Here is a 16,120-nt window from a genome sequence, read left to right as displayed (position 1 = left end):
AGGCATGAGCCACCATGTCCGGCCTGCAATTTGATATTTTTACCTGTCTTCTAGATCTTTCCTTTCTCATGGAGATACTTCGATTTTTATAAATACAGCGACACAAAATTTTAAATGGCTTCAATAACAGAACTTGGCCTCTTTGGAAGGGCACTGGGACACAGATGTCCATAAAAGAATTCTACATGATAAAGTCTATTAATTATTCAGCATTTTAACAATCACAATTGAACTTACAGTGATTTGAAGGTGCTCAAAATCCTAAATGACTTCTGAAATTAAATTATGTTCAGTAAAAAACTAAGTTAAACTCTAGGTTTTGAATAAACCTAAGTAAACTACAATTTTGTTCCACTGAAATAATACCTATCTTAGAGGTGGTTTCCCCAAACTGTTAGCCAATCTCTTTCTCTAAGCACTATTTTACCAGATTTTCAAGTTGATAAAAATATTAGTTATTCTCGTATTTGGTAAATACCACTTTATAACAAAGAAAACACTTCCAATACAATACCTTCTCTGTTTATTAATAAAGTAATTATGATTTTTGAAAAAAAAGTTTTAAAATGTTCTGCATACATGTTAAGGTAGGTTAGGCCATCCAAAAGACAAAGCTAAGCGTCAACTTTAAATCATGGGCTATGATTATACAAATGAGAACAAATACAAGGCTTATGATACTTGTTAGGTAAACACAACCAAACTGTACTTCAAATTTGTTTATATAAAAGCCTATTAAAGCTCACTTTAAAATAGTGTCCATCTTTTCTTTTAAACCGACATAGACTCATTTGCACTCATGTACAAATATACCCAATCGCTTTCTTCATCTTTTAATACAAGTACAATTCCTTGCTTCTTTATGTAACCCAACAAAATAATATAGAATGAAGTCATTAGAAAAATATGAACCTTTCTGAATCTATATTACATTTTTAATTTAAATCAGAAAATATAGTTTAGATCATATGAAACATGGATTTCAGACATATCTGTTTCTAACAGATTATTAGATACGGTCTTTGTTTTGGCTGAAATGCAAAAATATGACTTTCTTAATAAGAGATTAGTTAAAAATACTTTCCACTGATAGCAGTGCTAATCCCTAGAACAAAAGGTAAGCAAAACTTATTTGTAAGTTACAGCCTATTCAATGCCCAGAATATGAAGATCCTAAATCTAAGTTCTTAATATACATCTGCTTTAAAGATAACTGAAAGGAGATCTCACATGCCTGATAATCTTTAAACAGTCCAGTAAACATAGTCAAAATCTGCTTTCTAACAGAAATAGAATTCAAGTAAACATTGCATATTTGATTTAAACCACCTTACAGTTAAATTCACTCATGACACATTGGATCATAACCACTAATATGTAAAAAGTTTTTTAAAAAGCATCCTTATGTAAAAATGAAAATAAACTTTGTAAACTTGTTCATTTAAAATAAACTAATGTACTGCAGCTGCTCTTTGGTTTGGCATAGCTTTAGGTATTGAATATTCAAGTAAATTTGTTCCCAGGTAAACCAAGTCTCCTGTCTCATTTGTTTTTAATGGCAATGGCAAGACCTGAACTTCAACTTTATTTTTCTTAAACGTCATCACAAATGTTCAAGTGTTTGAAGGACCAAGATAGTACTTACAAAGATTTGACAGGGCTTCATTTTGATTTTTTCTTCCCAAATAGTTGATAGCAAGAATCAGTAGCAGTTGAGATACCAAAGAGGCAGCCTTTCTCTGATTTCCCACACCACTTGCAGGCCCTTGCTAGAATGGCCATTAATACATACAAATCAGTTCAGCTAAGTAATATTTAGAGTGTGGCAAAATGCTGGCTGTAGATTAAATCAAAGATAAACAATTTAAAGGCTTTAACTGAAAATTTCTGAAAAGATGTTCGCTGTGCTATTATACTAAAGATGATGTTAAATAACAAAAACTAAAAGAACGAAGACTGTAATACCACGGAAGTGTATAATGGTGAAGAAAGAAGTTTCCTTGGCTGTTTGCCAGGAGCATGCACATCTTTTGATCTGAATGTAAAAACGCAGAAAGTGCCAGAACATTTCTGAAAGCAGTCAAGTATGTTTAAACATTTATCTCCTTATAATATGCAAACTGACAAACCGTAAATTTTCACTTGGTAATTGATCTTTTTTTTTTTTTTGACACAAAGTTTCACTCTTGTCGCCCAGGCTGGAGTGCAGTGACATGATCTCAGTTCACTGCAACCTCCGCCTCCTAGGTTCAAGTGATTCTCCTGCCTCTGCCTCCCAAGTAGCTGGGACTACAGGCATATGCCAGTATGCTTGGACAGTTTTTTAAATATTTTTAGTAGAGACGGGGTTTTGCCATTTTGGCCACTAGTCTCAAACCCCTGACTTCAAGTGATTTGCCAGCCTCAGCCTCCCAAATGCTGGGATTACAGGGGTAAGCCACCACACCCGGCAATAATTGGTATCTCTTACCTCTCATTCTAGTTTGCTAGAATCAAGATGATTAAGACTAAAGAGTTGAAACAAAGGTAGAAGAATCCATACTATAGTATTCCAAACTATGTTTTCATTTTTTTGGTTCAAAGAGAAAAAAGGTACTTCCTTGTAAGATCTAATATTAGTATGGCTGATGGAAATGAGACCAATCTTACAAATTATAAAACTACAATAGAAACCATAAAATTTATGCCGTACTAGGAAATGACAGAGCTATCCCTAGTGTATTGTTTAGCATATACAAGGTACTCCAAAAAATTTATTGGGGCCAGGCATGGTGGCTCATGCCTGTAATCCCAGCACTTTCAGAGGCTGAGGTGGGTGGGTTTTTGAGGTCAGGAGTTCAAGACTAGCCTTGCCAACCTGGTAAAATCTTGTCTCTACTAAAAATGTAAAAATTAGCCAGGCTTGGTGGTATGAGCCTATAATCTCAGCTACTTGGGAGGCTGAGGCAGGAGAACTGTTTGAACCCAAGAGGCAGAGGTTGCAGGGAGCTGAGATTGCACCACTGCACTCCTGCCTGGGAGACAGAGCGAGACTGTCTCAAAAAAAAAAAAAAAAAAAAAAAAAAAAAAATTACAGAGTGAATGAAAAGTGATTTTTGCAAAATTAGACATCGCAGAATGTTAGAAGTCATCCAGTCCAACTCATTCATAATACCTCTCCCCTGCAGTCCCATTTTACAGACAGGAAACTCCAACCTGTAGTACTCACAGATACTGCTGAGATTCATCTCCACCCACTAACTGGAAGCAATCAATTATTTGAGAGAGAGAGACAGAGAGAGAGAGAGAGAGAGAGACAGTGAGTGTGTGAGAGTGTGTGTGTGTGTGTGTGTGTGTGTGTGACTAAAAGGTATAAATAAGAAGTAACATGTAACATTTCTACATTGTTTATTCTGTACTTTTCTTTGGAGTTAATGCAACAACTCCTGTCACTTCGATTTAAAAAAAAAAAAGGAGACATGTGTCTAGTCAGAAAGGGGTTGCTGTTAGTAAGTCAGACTTAAGATTGTGCATCTAAGAGTAGAATCTACTTCTCAGAGACTAGGAATGTAAAATGATCGCTCAGGTTAGAATGGGTGACAGCCATGAGGAAAAATTAATCTAAAGTTGTAGTTGTTTTTTTGCCTACTTTGAATTGCATTTTAAGTCACTGTTGAAGCTGTTACATGATTACCATAAGAAGTTGCATTTTTAGTACTGAAATTTGAAAGTCAAGTCAACAGCATGCTTTATTCCAGGCGTCCCCAAACTGCGGGCCGCGGGCCGCATGCGGCCCCGAGGCCATTTATCCGGCCCCCCCCTTCAGGAAGGGGTGCCTCTTTCCTTGGTGGTCAGTGAGAGGAGCACAGTATGTGGCGGCCCTCCAACGGTCTGAGGGACAGTGAACTGGCCCCGTGTAAAAAGTTTGGGGACGACTGCTTTATTCTAACTACTGTTAAAACTCAAACTATTTTTTTTTTTTTTAACAGATTACAATATTCCTCTTAGATTTTCTTCTGGACACTTACACTTTTTATCGTGTCCAGTATTTCTCCAGCATATGTACCTTTGTGTTTCTCTGCCCATGTACTTACCCCTGAAAGTTCAACAAAAAAAGTTATTAAAAAAAGCAGAGAACTCAAAATATTTCTTATACTGCCAAGTTCCCTTTAAGCCTTGAGCACATGCTACACTACATGGTTATATTAATGCTTATAACTAAGCTTTTGATGAGTTAGACCAATGTGTTGTATGTTCTAAATGACATTTAGATGTCTGAATCCTTCTGTTATAGCCAACAATAAAAAAAGTTATTAAAATGTTGAAAAGTATAAAATAGTAATTATAAATTAGCAAATACCCAATTTAAAAAAGCAGTTTTCCTTATACAGTACAAGCAACAGTAATTTGGATATTATTCACCCTCAGCCACCATTTGCCCTAGATGTACTTTACTTAAGACAAGTTTTTAAGCTTGTGTTTTCAGAGTGAAAATTTATATGGATACTAACAATTCTAATAACGTAATTCAGGTATCAAAAAATACATATGCATGTTAAAATGGGATGACAGCTCATATTATAGCATCTCATAACAGGTTAAGTATTATTTCCGGAATAACATTAAGTCACTTTTGTAGCTCTAAGTCAATGCTGCACAAATGGACACTTAAGATTAAGGCATCGTTCTGCTCTGCAGTAGCACTTCTGTAAATCCCAGGAACTGTACAAAGGCTTTCTTTTTTAAAAAATATATCTTCTGTTATACTTCAATTATTTCATTCCACTGATCATCTTCTTACAAATGAAATTGAAAATATCAGTCTATAAATGTTTTCATACACCTATAAAAAAAGAAAATTGAATTATTGGTTAAAACTTGATTTTTTATTTCTGAAAATATTAAATAGTTCTTTGGGCTAAAGTACAAGGCTACTAATATAACAAGATGGAAACTGAATTCCTTAATGCTACTAATATTATAATAATGCAGATTTTTTTGTAGCAGTAAATAAATGGGTATTACTTTCTTCCCCCAAAGCAATCAAGAGAGTATTTTAAAAGATGGAGACTCTTACAGTACCTCCAGCCTACTAACTTGGACATCATTTGAGAAGATATCTGGTCCACCTACACCTGTTCTAAGATTGGTGCAAGATTTAGAAAAATTCCCACAGCAACTGTTAAAGGAACTGCAGCTGAGGATTCTCAACAACCACAAGCATCAGCAATTATTCCACCCACATTAAGAAGAAATGCAGATCTAGGACTCAGGGCTTGTCTGGGGACTAAGTACTATTCCACAGCTATAGCTCTTGGTGGCACTGACCTGGCCCACAATCACCTATTTGGGGGTCATGCAATGTAGCTCCTCTTTTGACTGCACCACTCTGCCTGACGTGTCCCCCGCCACCCTAGTGCCTATGATCGGACCCTGTCCTGAGTCTTAGGCTCTGGCCGCAGCCCTGCGTGCAGGCTGAAGGTCCTCTGCAAGTCCCTAACTGCTGATGACAAGGCCACAAGTGAGAAAATAGATGCTCCTCTAGCGGACACTCCAGATGAGATTCCTTTAGAAAAACAAACTCCTGTTATACAGGAGCAGGATGATAAATGTGAGAAGCTCCGTGTTTGCGGTAATTTACTACTTAGCAATGTTCTCTTGCTGTGTCTTTTACAAACCATATAACATAAATGAACTTCTTAATTCTTTTTTAGAGTCTTTAATTTTGGTCATTTTTTTCTGGGTCAAATTTCCTCAATAGTGGACAAAAAATCGTCTTTTCTTTTTTCTTTTTTTTGAGATAGGGCCTCGCTCTTTTACCCAGGCTGGAGTGCAGTGGTGCCATTTTGGCTCACTGCAGCCTTGACCTCCTGGGCTCAAGTGATCCTCCCGCTTCAGCCTCCCAAGTAACTGGGACTACAGGTGTGCACCAACACAAGCCTGACTAATTTTTAATTTTTTGTAGAGATGAGGTCTCACTATACTAATTTAAGTATCTCACCCAGGTTGGTCTCTTAACTTCCAGGCTTAAGTGATCCTTCCACCTTGATCTCCCAAAGTACTGAGATTATAGGGGTGAGCCACCTTGCCTGGCTACTTTTCTTCTTTAATTAATAAGGTATTGTTTACTGAAAAGGCTAGTGGTCCACATACCAGTACTAAACTATTTTTTATTAGTTTCTCCATTATTTTACCAACAAATAGTTACTAAGATAGCGCTATAAGGGATAAGGAAAATAAGATTTTTGCAGATGTTATGTTCCAGTCTTTCCCATACTGCCTAATTTTGCTGACATCATCGAAGAGACAAAAAAACCCCAAAAACCAAAAAACCTGTAAATCATTTAAAGATTACGAATTTTGCACATAAGCTACATTTATTTAGGGAAATTACCTTTATACTGTCTTACCTTGCTCTTATTCAAATGGTTAGTTATGAACAAGTGGTACTCAATTTTCTATTGCCATTGTTACATGGTTATTTGTCCCTGTAAGCACATAATTATATATGACATGACCAGAAAAAAGTATTAAATTCCTGGCTAAATGGTAAAATTGACTACACTAAAATGACTGTTATGTAAATATGAAATAGGTTGATGGTATCAACCATGTGTCTTCTTGTAGAACCTAGAAGTAAGTAAAGAGCTAACGTTAGCAGTCAAAAGTTTGATTTTATGTTTATCCTTGTGGAAGTATCTATTGGCTTTAAAGATGTTAAGTAGCAACAATTAAGAAGTTCACAAAATCAACCTTTCCCTAGATCTTTTTGTTTTTAGAGATGGGCCTCAATAGTATTGTCTAGGCTAGCCTTAAACTTCAGAATTTTTCCTTGACCTTATACAAGAGGTGTGATGATCCTAATGAAGATCCTAAAAATACTAATTTAAGAGAATGTTTTAAATGCTGCTAAAAGTCAAGACAATAACAACAATAAAAAAAACCCTCAGAAATTCTAACAGTAGGTTTTTAAGGATATTTGCTATAGTCCAGAATCTTTTTTTTTTTTTTTTTTTAAGTGGAGTCTCACTCTGTTGCCAGGCTGGAGTGCAGTGGTGTGATCTCGGCTCACTGCAACCTCCGCCCCTCCCAGGTTCAAGCGATTCTCGTGCCTCATCCTGAGTAGCTGGGGCTAGATGCAGGCACCACCAGGCCCAGCTAATTTTTATATTTTTAATAGAGACAGGGTTTCACTATGTTGGCCAGGATGGTCTTGATCTCTTGACTTTGTGATCTGCCCACCTTGGCCACCCAAAGTGCTGGGAGTATAGGCATGGGCCACTGTACCCAGCCTTTTTTATTTATTTATTTATTTTTTTTAGTCAGGGTCTTGCTCTGTCATTGAGGCTGGAGTACAGTGGCATGACCATAGCGCACCGTAGCTTCGATCTACCAGGCTCAAGCAATCCTCTCACCTCAGCCTCCTGAGTAGCTGGGACTACAGGAACATGCCATCAGGCCTAGACAAATTTTTTCTCTAAGTTTTTGTTAGAGATTGGCTGTGTGGCCTAGGCTGGTCTCAAACTCCTGAGCTCGTGATCCTCCTGCCTCAGCCTCCCAAAGTGCTGGGATTACAGGTGTAAGCCACTGTGCCTGGCCCAAAACCACTTTTCTACCGTGCAAGGAGATAATCACAGTGTTATTATTATTACCATTAAAAATTACCTCAAATGTGTTTTAGGCCTTAATACTTGTTAAGTGGCCAGAAAACATTGTAAACCCACGTCTGATGAAAATTCCCACTTCAATTTTACTGACTATTCTACACCTGTATCCTTGATTAATAAATGATTAAGAGTCACCTAGAAAAGGTTAAAATATATTCAGTGTGCTCTTTTTTAACTAAGGCAGCAAAGAATGTAATGCTTTCCAAGAATTATTTTCAACTAAGCAAAAGCTGGGGCCCTAAAGAGTAACATTATTGGCCAGGCACGGTGGCTCACACCTGTAATCCCAGGACTTTGGGAGGCCAAGGCGGGTGGATCACAAGGTCAGGAGATCAAGACCATACTGGCCAACATGGTGAAACCCTGCCCCTACTAAAATACAAAGTATTAGCTGGGCGTGTTGGCGCACACCTGTAGTCCCAGCTACTCTGGAGGCAGAGGCAGGGGAATCACTTGAACTCAGGAGGTGGAGGTTGCAGTGAGCCCAGATGGCGCCACTGCATTCTAGCCTGGCCACAGAGCCAGACTCCATCTCAAAAAAGAGAGAAAGAAAAAAAAGAATGACGTTACTTTTTCAGAACAGCCAATGCCAAAATAACTTTCCATAACTGAGCGGAGAAGTATGTGGTTGGGTAACAAAAACCTGCGGTTACACAGAACAAAAACAACATGAGCCACTATACTCTCCTCCCTCTAGCCCTTCCTCACAGAGGCTACTAAGAAACACAAAAACCCTATATATTTTTTATTTAAAAGTTTCACATATTTTAGTATTTTTAAAATGTTAAATTGTTTTGATTTTTCCATATTTATTAAATCTGGTGCTTTTCATCTGAAACAGACAAAGCAGTGTTTCAAATGAGAACTATTACCTGATCTGACGATGCCTTCTTCAGCTCCATTCTCTAGCCACTGAGATTCACTGTCCAACAAGCGGTTTTTTGATTCACTAAGTGGTTTGATAGGAAAAGGCTGATTTGAGCCACTACTGAAAAGAAGAGCAAAAAACTTAGTAAATAGCTTAATGCTAAACTATGGATATTTAATAAATTAATAAGCAGCAAATTAGTATTCCTCCTCCTAAATATGTGAGGGCAACTCATGAGATCTTAGTACTCTGAAAAAACTATCTTCAAAATAAAAATATGCGCACAACCCCCCCCATTAAATGGCTCTCTGAACCCAAGAATCTGTATTCCAACATTGCCAATGAAAACAATTAGTCAAAATTTAAAAAGTTTCAGAGGCCAGTTTAAAATGTTCTTAACATGTTAATCAGGAGCCATAGGTAGTACAAGGACAGGTGAGCATCTATGTCTGTGGCCAGTACAAAACAATTACCTGTCATTTCCCAAGTTTTCTGCTTTCTACCTCTGCAGTTTAGATCTAAGGGGAAAAAATGATTCAGTGATTTAGCGTAGACTTATATTTCTAGCTAAAAGATCCAGGGAGGAAGGGAATGAAGGAAGGAAAGGAAGAAGAAAAGGGAACTAATACTTGTTGGGTTCCCATTATGGGGCACACATGATGCTAGGCACTTTATACACATTATCTCAATCCTCAAAATAACCTTTGGTGGTAGGTATCATAATCCTAATTTTACAGAGGTGGAAACTGAGGCTCATAGTTTAAGTGCAGTGGCCAGAACCATAATAAATGTTAGAGCTCAAATGTCTAAGGCTTTAAGCTACAGGTTCTAAAACTTATGGTTCTTTCACTATTAATATGCTAGCTTACAACTTACCATTCCTGGCTAGGCACGGTAGCTCAAGCCTATAATCCCAGCCCTTTGGGAGGTGGATGCGGGCGGATCACAAGGTCAGGAGTTTGAGACCAGCCTGGCCAACATAGTGAAGCCCCGTCTCTACTAAAAATAAAAAAAAAATTAGCCAGGCCTGGTGGTGGGCGCTTGTAGTCCCAGCTACTCAGGAGGCTGAGGCAGGAGAATTGCTTGCACCTGGGAGGCAGAAGTTGCAGTGAGCTAAGCGCGCCACTGCACTTCAGCCTGCATGACAGTGCAAAATCCGTCTCAAAAAACAACATTAAGAAACAAACAAAAAACCCAAAACCTTACCATTCCTCTTCCCCTACAACTTATTTCTGTAATGAATAAATTCTGACTGTTTCACTTAGAAGTATCTCTAGTTTCTTTAAAATTTTGTTTAAAATGAACTATTACACTGAATTTATAAAAGTTTACTTGCCATGCAAATATGGAAAAATTTCCAAGGTGAACTAATGAAAAAAAATTTGTATTTTTGAAACTTCCATTATGTTGACAGTGTATTAAAACTCACTTATTAAAATAAAATGATTAGTATAATTACTGATTTATTTTAAAAAATATAACTGACATAAACCGATCTAATAAAATCTTGAAAGGTCTTAGTTGCCTCCTAGCTTGCCCAGACATTTCCGGTTTTATGTGATTATCCTGGTTTAACTATTAATAAACAAGCATTCTCTTTCCTAGTCTTCAGTGTTCTGGTTTAGATAATACAAAATGATGGTTATTAGCACATACATACTTTAAATTTCTCTTTCCCTATCTATGCTGGCTTACTAAATCACTGTATTTACTCATAAGATGTATATACAACACATGTATACAGTTTGCTTTATGACGAATATGGAAAAGCATAAAGACAAGCAGCACACCTTCTGGCATACTCATTCTGGTTTGTAACAAAAGCTTGTTCTGGATCCATCCCCACAAGGCGAGTTGGAAAACTGCAACCATCACCCAAGCTGCATAATGAAAAATAGTAGTAATAATTTAAACAACGTTAAGTTAAATCAAAATAGTCAAATTTAACATTCATTTTTTTAGAGACATGACATAAATTATCATAACTTGTCATAACAGGGAGTAATTCCTAAGATTTCTAATTTAGGGGTTATTATCTTGATATGGTTTGGCTGTGTCCTTATCCATATCTCATCTTGAATTGTAGCTCCCATAATTCCCACATGTCAGGGGAGGGGAGTGGGAGGTAACTGAATTATGGGGGGCGAGTTTTTCCTGTGCTGTGCTTGTGATAATGCGTAAGTCTCATGAGATCTGATGGTTTTATAAAGCGGAGTTCCACTGGCACATACTCTCTTGTCTGCCACCATGTAAAATGTGACTTCGCTTCTCCTTGCCTTCCACTAAGATTGTGAGGCCTCCCCAGCCATGTGTGCGTCAATTAAACCCCTTTCCTTTATAAATTACTGATTCTCGGGTATGTCTTTATTAGCAGTGTGAGAACAGACTAATACCTCCATTGTAGACATAAGCCCTTTTCTTTTATAATTTATATACATTTAGAAACAATGTCTTCTATACCTATTAAGATTATGATGCCTACTATAGCACCCCAACCATGGGTATTCAAGTATTTGGGTAACTGATCTGCTTATCATAATCACTTATGACATCGTTCAGGCTCAAATTGAAATTCATGATGTAAGTTCCACATATTCATTTATTCAACAATATTCATTAAACAAATATTTAGTGAATGCCTATGATGTTCTAGGTACTATTTTAAGCACTACAGATAGTGAACAAAAAAGAAGAAAATCTCTGCCTTCAGAAGCTTCGGGACTCATAAGAGCATACTTATTATGCCTTATTTTCATATTATCTAAACACATCAAATTTGTATACTATAGGGACTTTTACTTCTAGCCAAGATGGCATAACTGGTAAACTGTACACAGTCAGAAACTGAACAGTACAAAAAAATAACTGTTTTCCAAATAGGCAGTAGAGAACTATGGTCTTAGAAAAAAAGAAAAACCAAACTAAGTGAGTCCCAGTGTTCTGCCAGGACCTTGGTACTATCGGGGGCAGGAAACCAAGCGGAACCAGTTGGTTTCACTGAACCGAGATGACAGAGGTGGCAGTTTTGAGGCTGAGGTGGGCTGGGGGCAGTGACTCATGCCTGTAATCCCAGCACTTTGGGAGACTGAGGCGAGCAGATCACTTGAGGTAAGGAGTTCAAGACCACCCTGGCCAACATGGTGAAATACTGTCTCTATCAAAAATGTAAAAGTTAGCTGGGTGTGGTGTTGTGTGCTGTAATCTTAGCTATTAGGGGGACTGAGGAATGAGAATCACTTGAACCTGGGAGGCAGAGGTTGCAGTGAGCTGAGATCGCACCACTGCACTCCAGCCTGGGCATTCAGCCTGTTTCCAAAAAAAAAAAAAAAAAAGAGAGCGAGCGAGCGAGAAGCTCAGGTATTATCTTAAATCTATGGGACAGAGTTGAGAGAGAGAAAGAGCAAGATATGCAGAGAAATGGCTACAGAAATCTGCACAGTGATGTACTTGAGTCTTTTGATAAATACTAAGCTGCACACGTGAATCCAGGAAAAGAAAACAATAATGAATGATGAATAGTTCACAGAGCTTTCACAGCATTGGCAAGCATTCAAATTTGACCAGCTTGAGTGGAGCGAAACTGGACACTCGGATTTGGTAGAGACCTCACCTTTACTGGAGCACTAAACTAGCTGTAGAGAAAGTACTACTCTGGACTCAACGTAATAAAGCTTAACACAAGCCTCAGGACAAGAGCAGTAGTCAGGAGGCCAATCTAAATACGTAGCAATGTAGCATTCAAAGTGTCCACCACAATTAAAAATTACTGGACGTGAAATGGAGCACAGATGTGATCTACAGCTAAGAGGGAAAAAAAAGTCAATACAAAAAAATTCAGAACATTAGCAATTTCAGGGAAAATTAGCAAACAAAACTTTAAAATGATTATAAACATATCTGTGAATTAAAAGGAAAAACAGACATAGTGAAAAGAGAAATATAAGATATATACATTAAAAAAACACACTGAAGTTCTAGAGCTGAAAATTACAGCATCTGGGCCAGGCATGATGGTTCATGCCTGTTAATACTAGCACTTTGGGAGGACAAGGTGGGTGGACTGCTTGAGGCCAGGAGTTTCAGACCAGCCTGGTTAACATGGTGAAACAGTGTTTCTCCTAAAAATAACAAAAATCAGCCAGGCGTGGTGCCACACACCTGTAATCTCAGCTTCTTTACAGAGTGAGGCATGAGAATTGCTTGAACCCAGGAGGCACAGGCTGCAGTGAACCGAGGTTGTGCCACTGTACTCCAGCCTGGGTGACAGAGCAAGACTGTCTCAAAATAAGTAAGTAAATAAAAATTTTTAAAAAATCTTAAGTGAAAGATTCATTGGAAGAGCTTACCAGCAAACTAGACATTATGGAAGAAGAGATCAGTGAACTTGTGGACATTATCAGCAGAAACTAAGCAAAATGAAACAAAGAGAGAAAAGAAGATGGCAGAGAAGGACAAAATAGCAATAACCTGTGGGTCACTATCAAGCAATTTACCTGTGTATACCTGAGAGTACCAGAAAAGGTGGTCAGGGAAGAGGTGGAAAGAAGGAAGTAGGTAGAAAAAAAAAAATTAAAGACATAATTGATTGAAATTATTCAAATATTATGAAAACTATAAACTCACAGATCCAAGGAGCCTAATGAACCCCAGGTAGGATAAACACCAAGGGACCTCATCAAACTGCTTAAAACCAATGATAAGGATAAAATCTTAAAAGGAGCTATAGGAGGTAAAAGGATAGTAATTTACAAACAATGAAATAAAGATGGGAGTCAAGCTGACTTTTTATCAGAAACAATGCAGACCAGAAGATAATGGAACATCTTTAAAGGAAGGAAAACAAACAAAAAACAACAGCAAAATCTTATCGACTTAGAATTTGCTGTTTACAGAAAATAACTTCAACACTTCTGTTTAGAGAAAATAACTTCAAAACAAGTAATTTGTGTTCCAACCAACGAGGGGGAGGGGAAAAATCTTGAATACATAAGATAATGGATAAAGTATACAAAAGAAGTTGATGCACTTGAAGACACAGCAAAAGAATCTATACAAAATGAGACAAAGAAAAAAGACAACAAAAAATGAACAGTGTGAGCTGTGAAAGGACTCTGAATGACTGATAACACATGTAATTGGAGTCTCTAGGGGGAGGGAGATGACAGAAGAAATAATGGTTACCAACATTTTCCAAATCTGATGAAAGCTCTAAAACCAGAGATTCAAGAAGCTCAACTAATCCCAAGCACAAGAAACAAGAAAACTAGACTGAGATATAACATAATCAAATTGCATGAAGTAGTAACAGTCTTAAAAATAGCCAGAGGAAAAAAATTATATACAGACTAACAAAAATAAGAGTTACCACAAATTTCTCATTCAAAAAAGGCCAACCAGAAGCGTAACATTTAGCAACATCTAAAAATTTTTTTGTTTTGTTTTGTTTTTGAGACAGAGTCTCCCTCTGTCGCCCAGGCTGGATTGCAGTGGTACCATCTCAGCTCACTGCAACATCTGCCTTCCAGGTTCAAGCGATTCTTGTGCCCCAGCCTCCCAAATAACTGGGACTACAGATGTGCACCACCACACCCAGCTAATTTTTGTATTTTTAGTAGAGACTGAGTTTCACCATGTTGTCCAGGCTGGTCTTGAACTTCTGACCCTAAATGATTCAGCAGCCTCGGCCTCCCGAAGCGCTGGGAGTACAGACTGGAATTACCCATTGTGCCTGGCCAACATCTAGAATTTTATAACAAGCAAAAATGTCTTTAAAAAACGAAGGCAAATAAGTCATTTTCAGACTAAAAAAAAGGTAATTCAGTTAATTGAGGGAAAAAACTCGTAACTCTTACAAATATGTCACTCAATTTTCATATATTTTTGACTTCTTTATGATGACTTTGGTACATAGCTGGCCTAAAATGGATGGAAATTAGAAATAAATGGAAACTATAAATCACCTCAAGCATACATTCTCATTTACATTTGGGATAAAATTGCAATATGTGGTTGGTCTTTGATTTAGGACACAACAGAATAAGTAATTCACTTCTATGATAGGATCTTTGAAGTCGTGGGTGATAACTATAAACTTTTATAATTTTTTTACTTCAAACAACTTATTTTCATTTTGAGGGAAAAATCCTTTTCTTCTATTTTCTATTCAAATATATATTTAAATTCTCCTTAACCTTATCTAATTAAAAAATTAAAAATAAAGTATATTACGTTTGAAAAAGACATTTTGAGTTTTCATTCTCAAAGCCTGTAAGACTATCAATATGTATTATAGTCTCTAAATCTGAAGACATTTAACAGAAAAACAGAGCACCACAGATTCCATAATCTCTGAGACCCACATTTTATAAATTACCTTGAAAATATTGGAAGTAGCCAATATTTCTTTTCATCACCAAAGACTTGTCTCCAATTTTTACTGCATCCAAGAGAGAAACCATTTCCATCAGGTCCATATGAAAATGTAGGTGCGCGGAATGATTCTGTTAAATATACATATATATATGCTAATTAATCTATTTAAAAATCATAAGAGTGATGGAAAGCACCAATTTTCTTGCTTGTATCTTTGACTTAAAAACTATAAATATAATTTAAAAGAAATAATATATTGGTAGCAATTAAAAGATAAATTTCTGAAACTTGGGAAAAAATAGCACATTTAATATTTCATCAGCCTTATAGAGTAACATGTCAAAATAATTACCTAATATTACTGAAAATCTAGAATTGTGTGCTATCTCTTACCTGGCTTTTATTTCTAAAAGATATCCTAACTCCTGTAACTTCACTCATTATTTATGAATCTCCTACTATGTTCCTGATAGCACAGTACCAGGTATTTGGGATCCAGAGATAAATCAGATAAAATTCCTACCAAAGAACCTAGAGTCTAGCAAAATTACAGTGTAATAAGTGGTAACATAGTCCTGATGTACCAGGAGCACAGAGGTGAAGAGAGGAAGATAATTTTGTCTGGATAGCGACATATGTGTGCCTTGGGGGTACTTGCAGGGAAAGGTGAGCAAGCTCAGGGTGACTAGACCATTATTTCAAGCTTGGTTATTAAGTGCTGTAGAGTGAGGGCTGGAGAAAGATACAGGCTTCACAAAAAATGTTTTTTAATTTAAAAATGGAATACACTTCAGTGTGTTTTATAAGATAAGGATAAGAAGCCAGGGCATTGGGAGGGATTGCTGACATAAAAAGTAAAATAAAAACTGAAGAAAGGGATCCTAGAGAAGATGGAAAAGAGTCTAGAAAAGTTGTGAAGATTAACCTTGGATACCAGAAAAGGCATCTTTCTTCCTCAGATGTTAGAGGCAGATGAGAATGATGGGTGTGAAAGAAGAAATGTTTGTATGAGGCTATAAACGTGAAAATGAGAGTTACTTGTACTTTCTTCTAATTTTTCTATTAGTGACTCATAAAATGGATAAGGAGAGTGGGAGAATTATGAAAACCTGCAATAATCGTCTTGGGTAATGGTTGAGGGACCTGACCAGAAACATGTGACATTACTGACAAACAGAGCTAAGACCCTCAATGAAGGTTAACGTCCTACATCTGTAGCAACAGCAAACCTTAT

The 16,120-nt window shown here is 37.0% G+C and overlaps 1 protein-coding gene across 5 annotated transcripts in view; it reads right to left on the bottom strand.

The window, feature by feature from the left end:
* Positions 1 to 3,074: 3,074 nt before the first annotated feature.
* Positions 3,075 to 16,120, bottom strand: part of ZDHHC20 (zDHHC palmitoyltransferase 20) — a 73,831-nt gene continuing 60,785 nt past the window's right edge. Inside the window, exons 9-13 of one of the 5 annotated variants that reach the window (XM_039473380.2) lie at positions 14,888 to 15,014; positions 10,305 to 10,394; positions 8,519 to 8,631; positions 6,390 to 6,467; positions 3,075 to 4,822 (exon numbers count right to left, since the gene is read on the bottom strand). In XM_039473380.2, coding sequence (XP_039329314.1) covers positions 6,430 to 6,467; positions 8,519 to 8,631; positions 10,305 to 10,394; positions 14,888 to 15,014 — 368 coding nt within the window. In that variant the 3' untranslated portion in view covers positions 3,075 to 4,822; positions 6,390 to 6,429. Of the gene's footprint in view, positions 4,823 to 6,389; positions 6,468 to 8,518; positions 8,635 to 8,987; positions 9,033 to 10,304; positions 10,395 to 14,887; positions 15,015 to 16,120 lie in introns of those variants that run through there. The other 4 variants (XM_039473379.2, XM_039473381.2, XM_039473384.2 and 1 more) reach the window with 4 other exon arrangements.

Source organism: Saimiri boliviensis, chromosome 16 (genome assembly GCF_048565385.1).
Source record: "Saimiri boliviensis isolate mSaiBol1 chromosome 16, mSaiBol1.pri, whole genome shotgun sequence".
In the NCBI taxonomy this organism is placed as follows: domain Eukaryota; kingdom Metazoa; phylum Chordata; class Mammalia; order Primates; family Cebidae; genus Saimiri; species Saimiri boliviensis.
The sequence above is the reverse complement of the archived record's forward strand: the minus strand, read 5'-3'. Positions and strand labels throughout refer to the sequence as shown.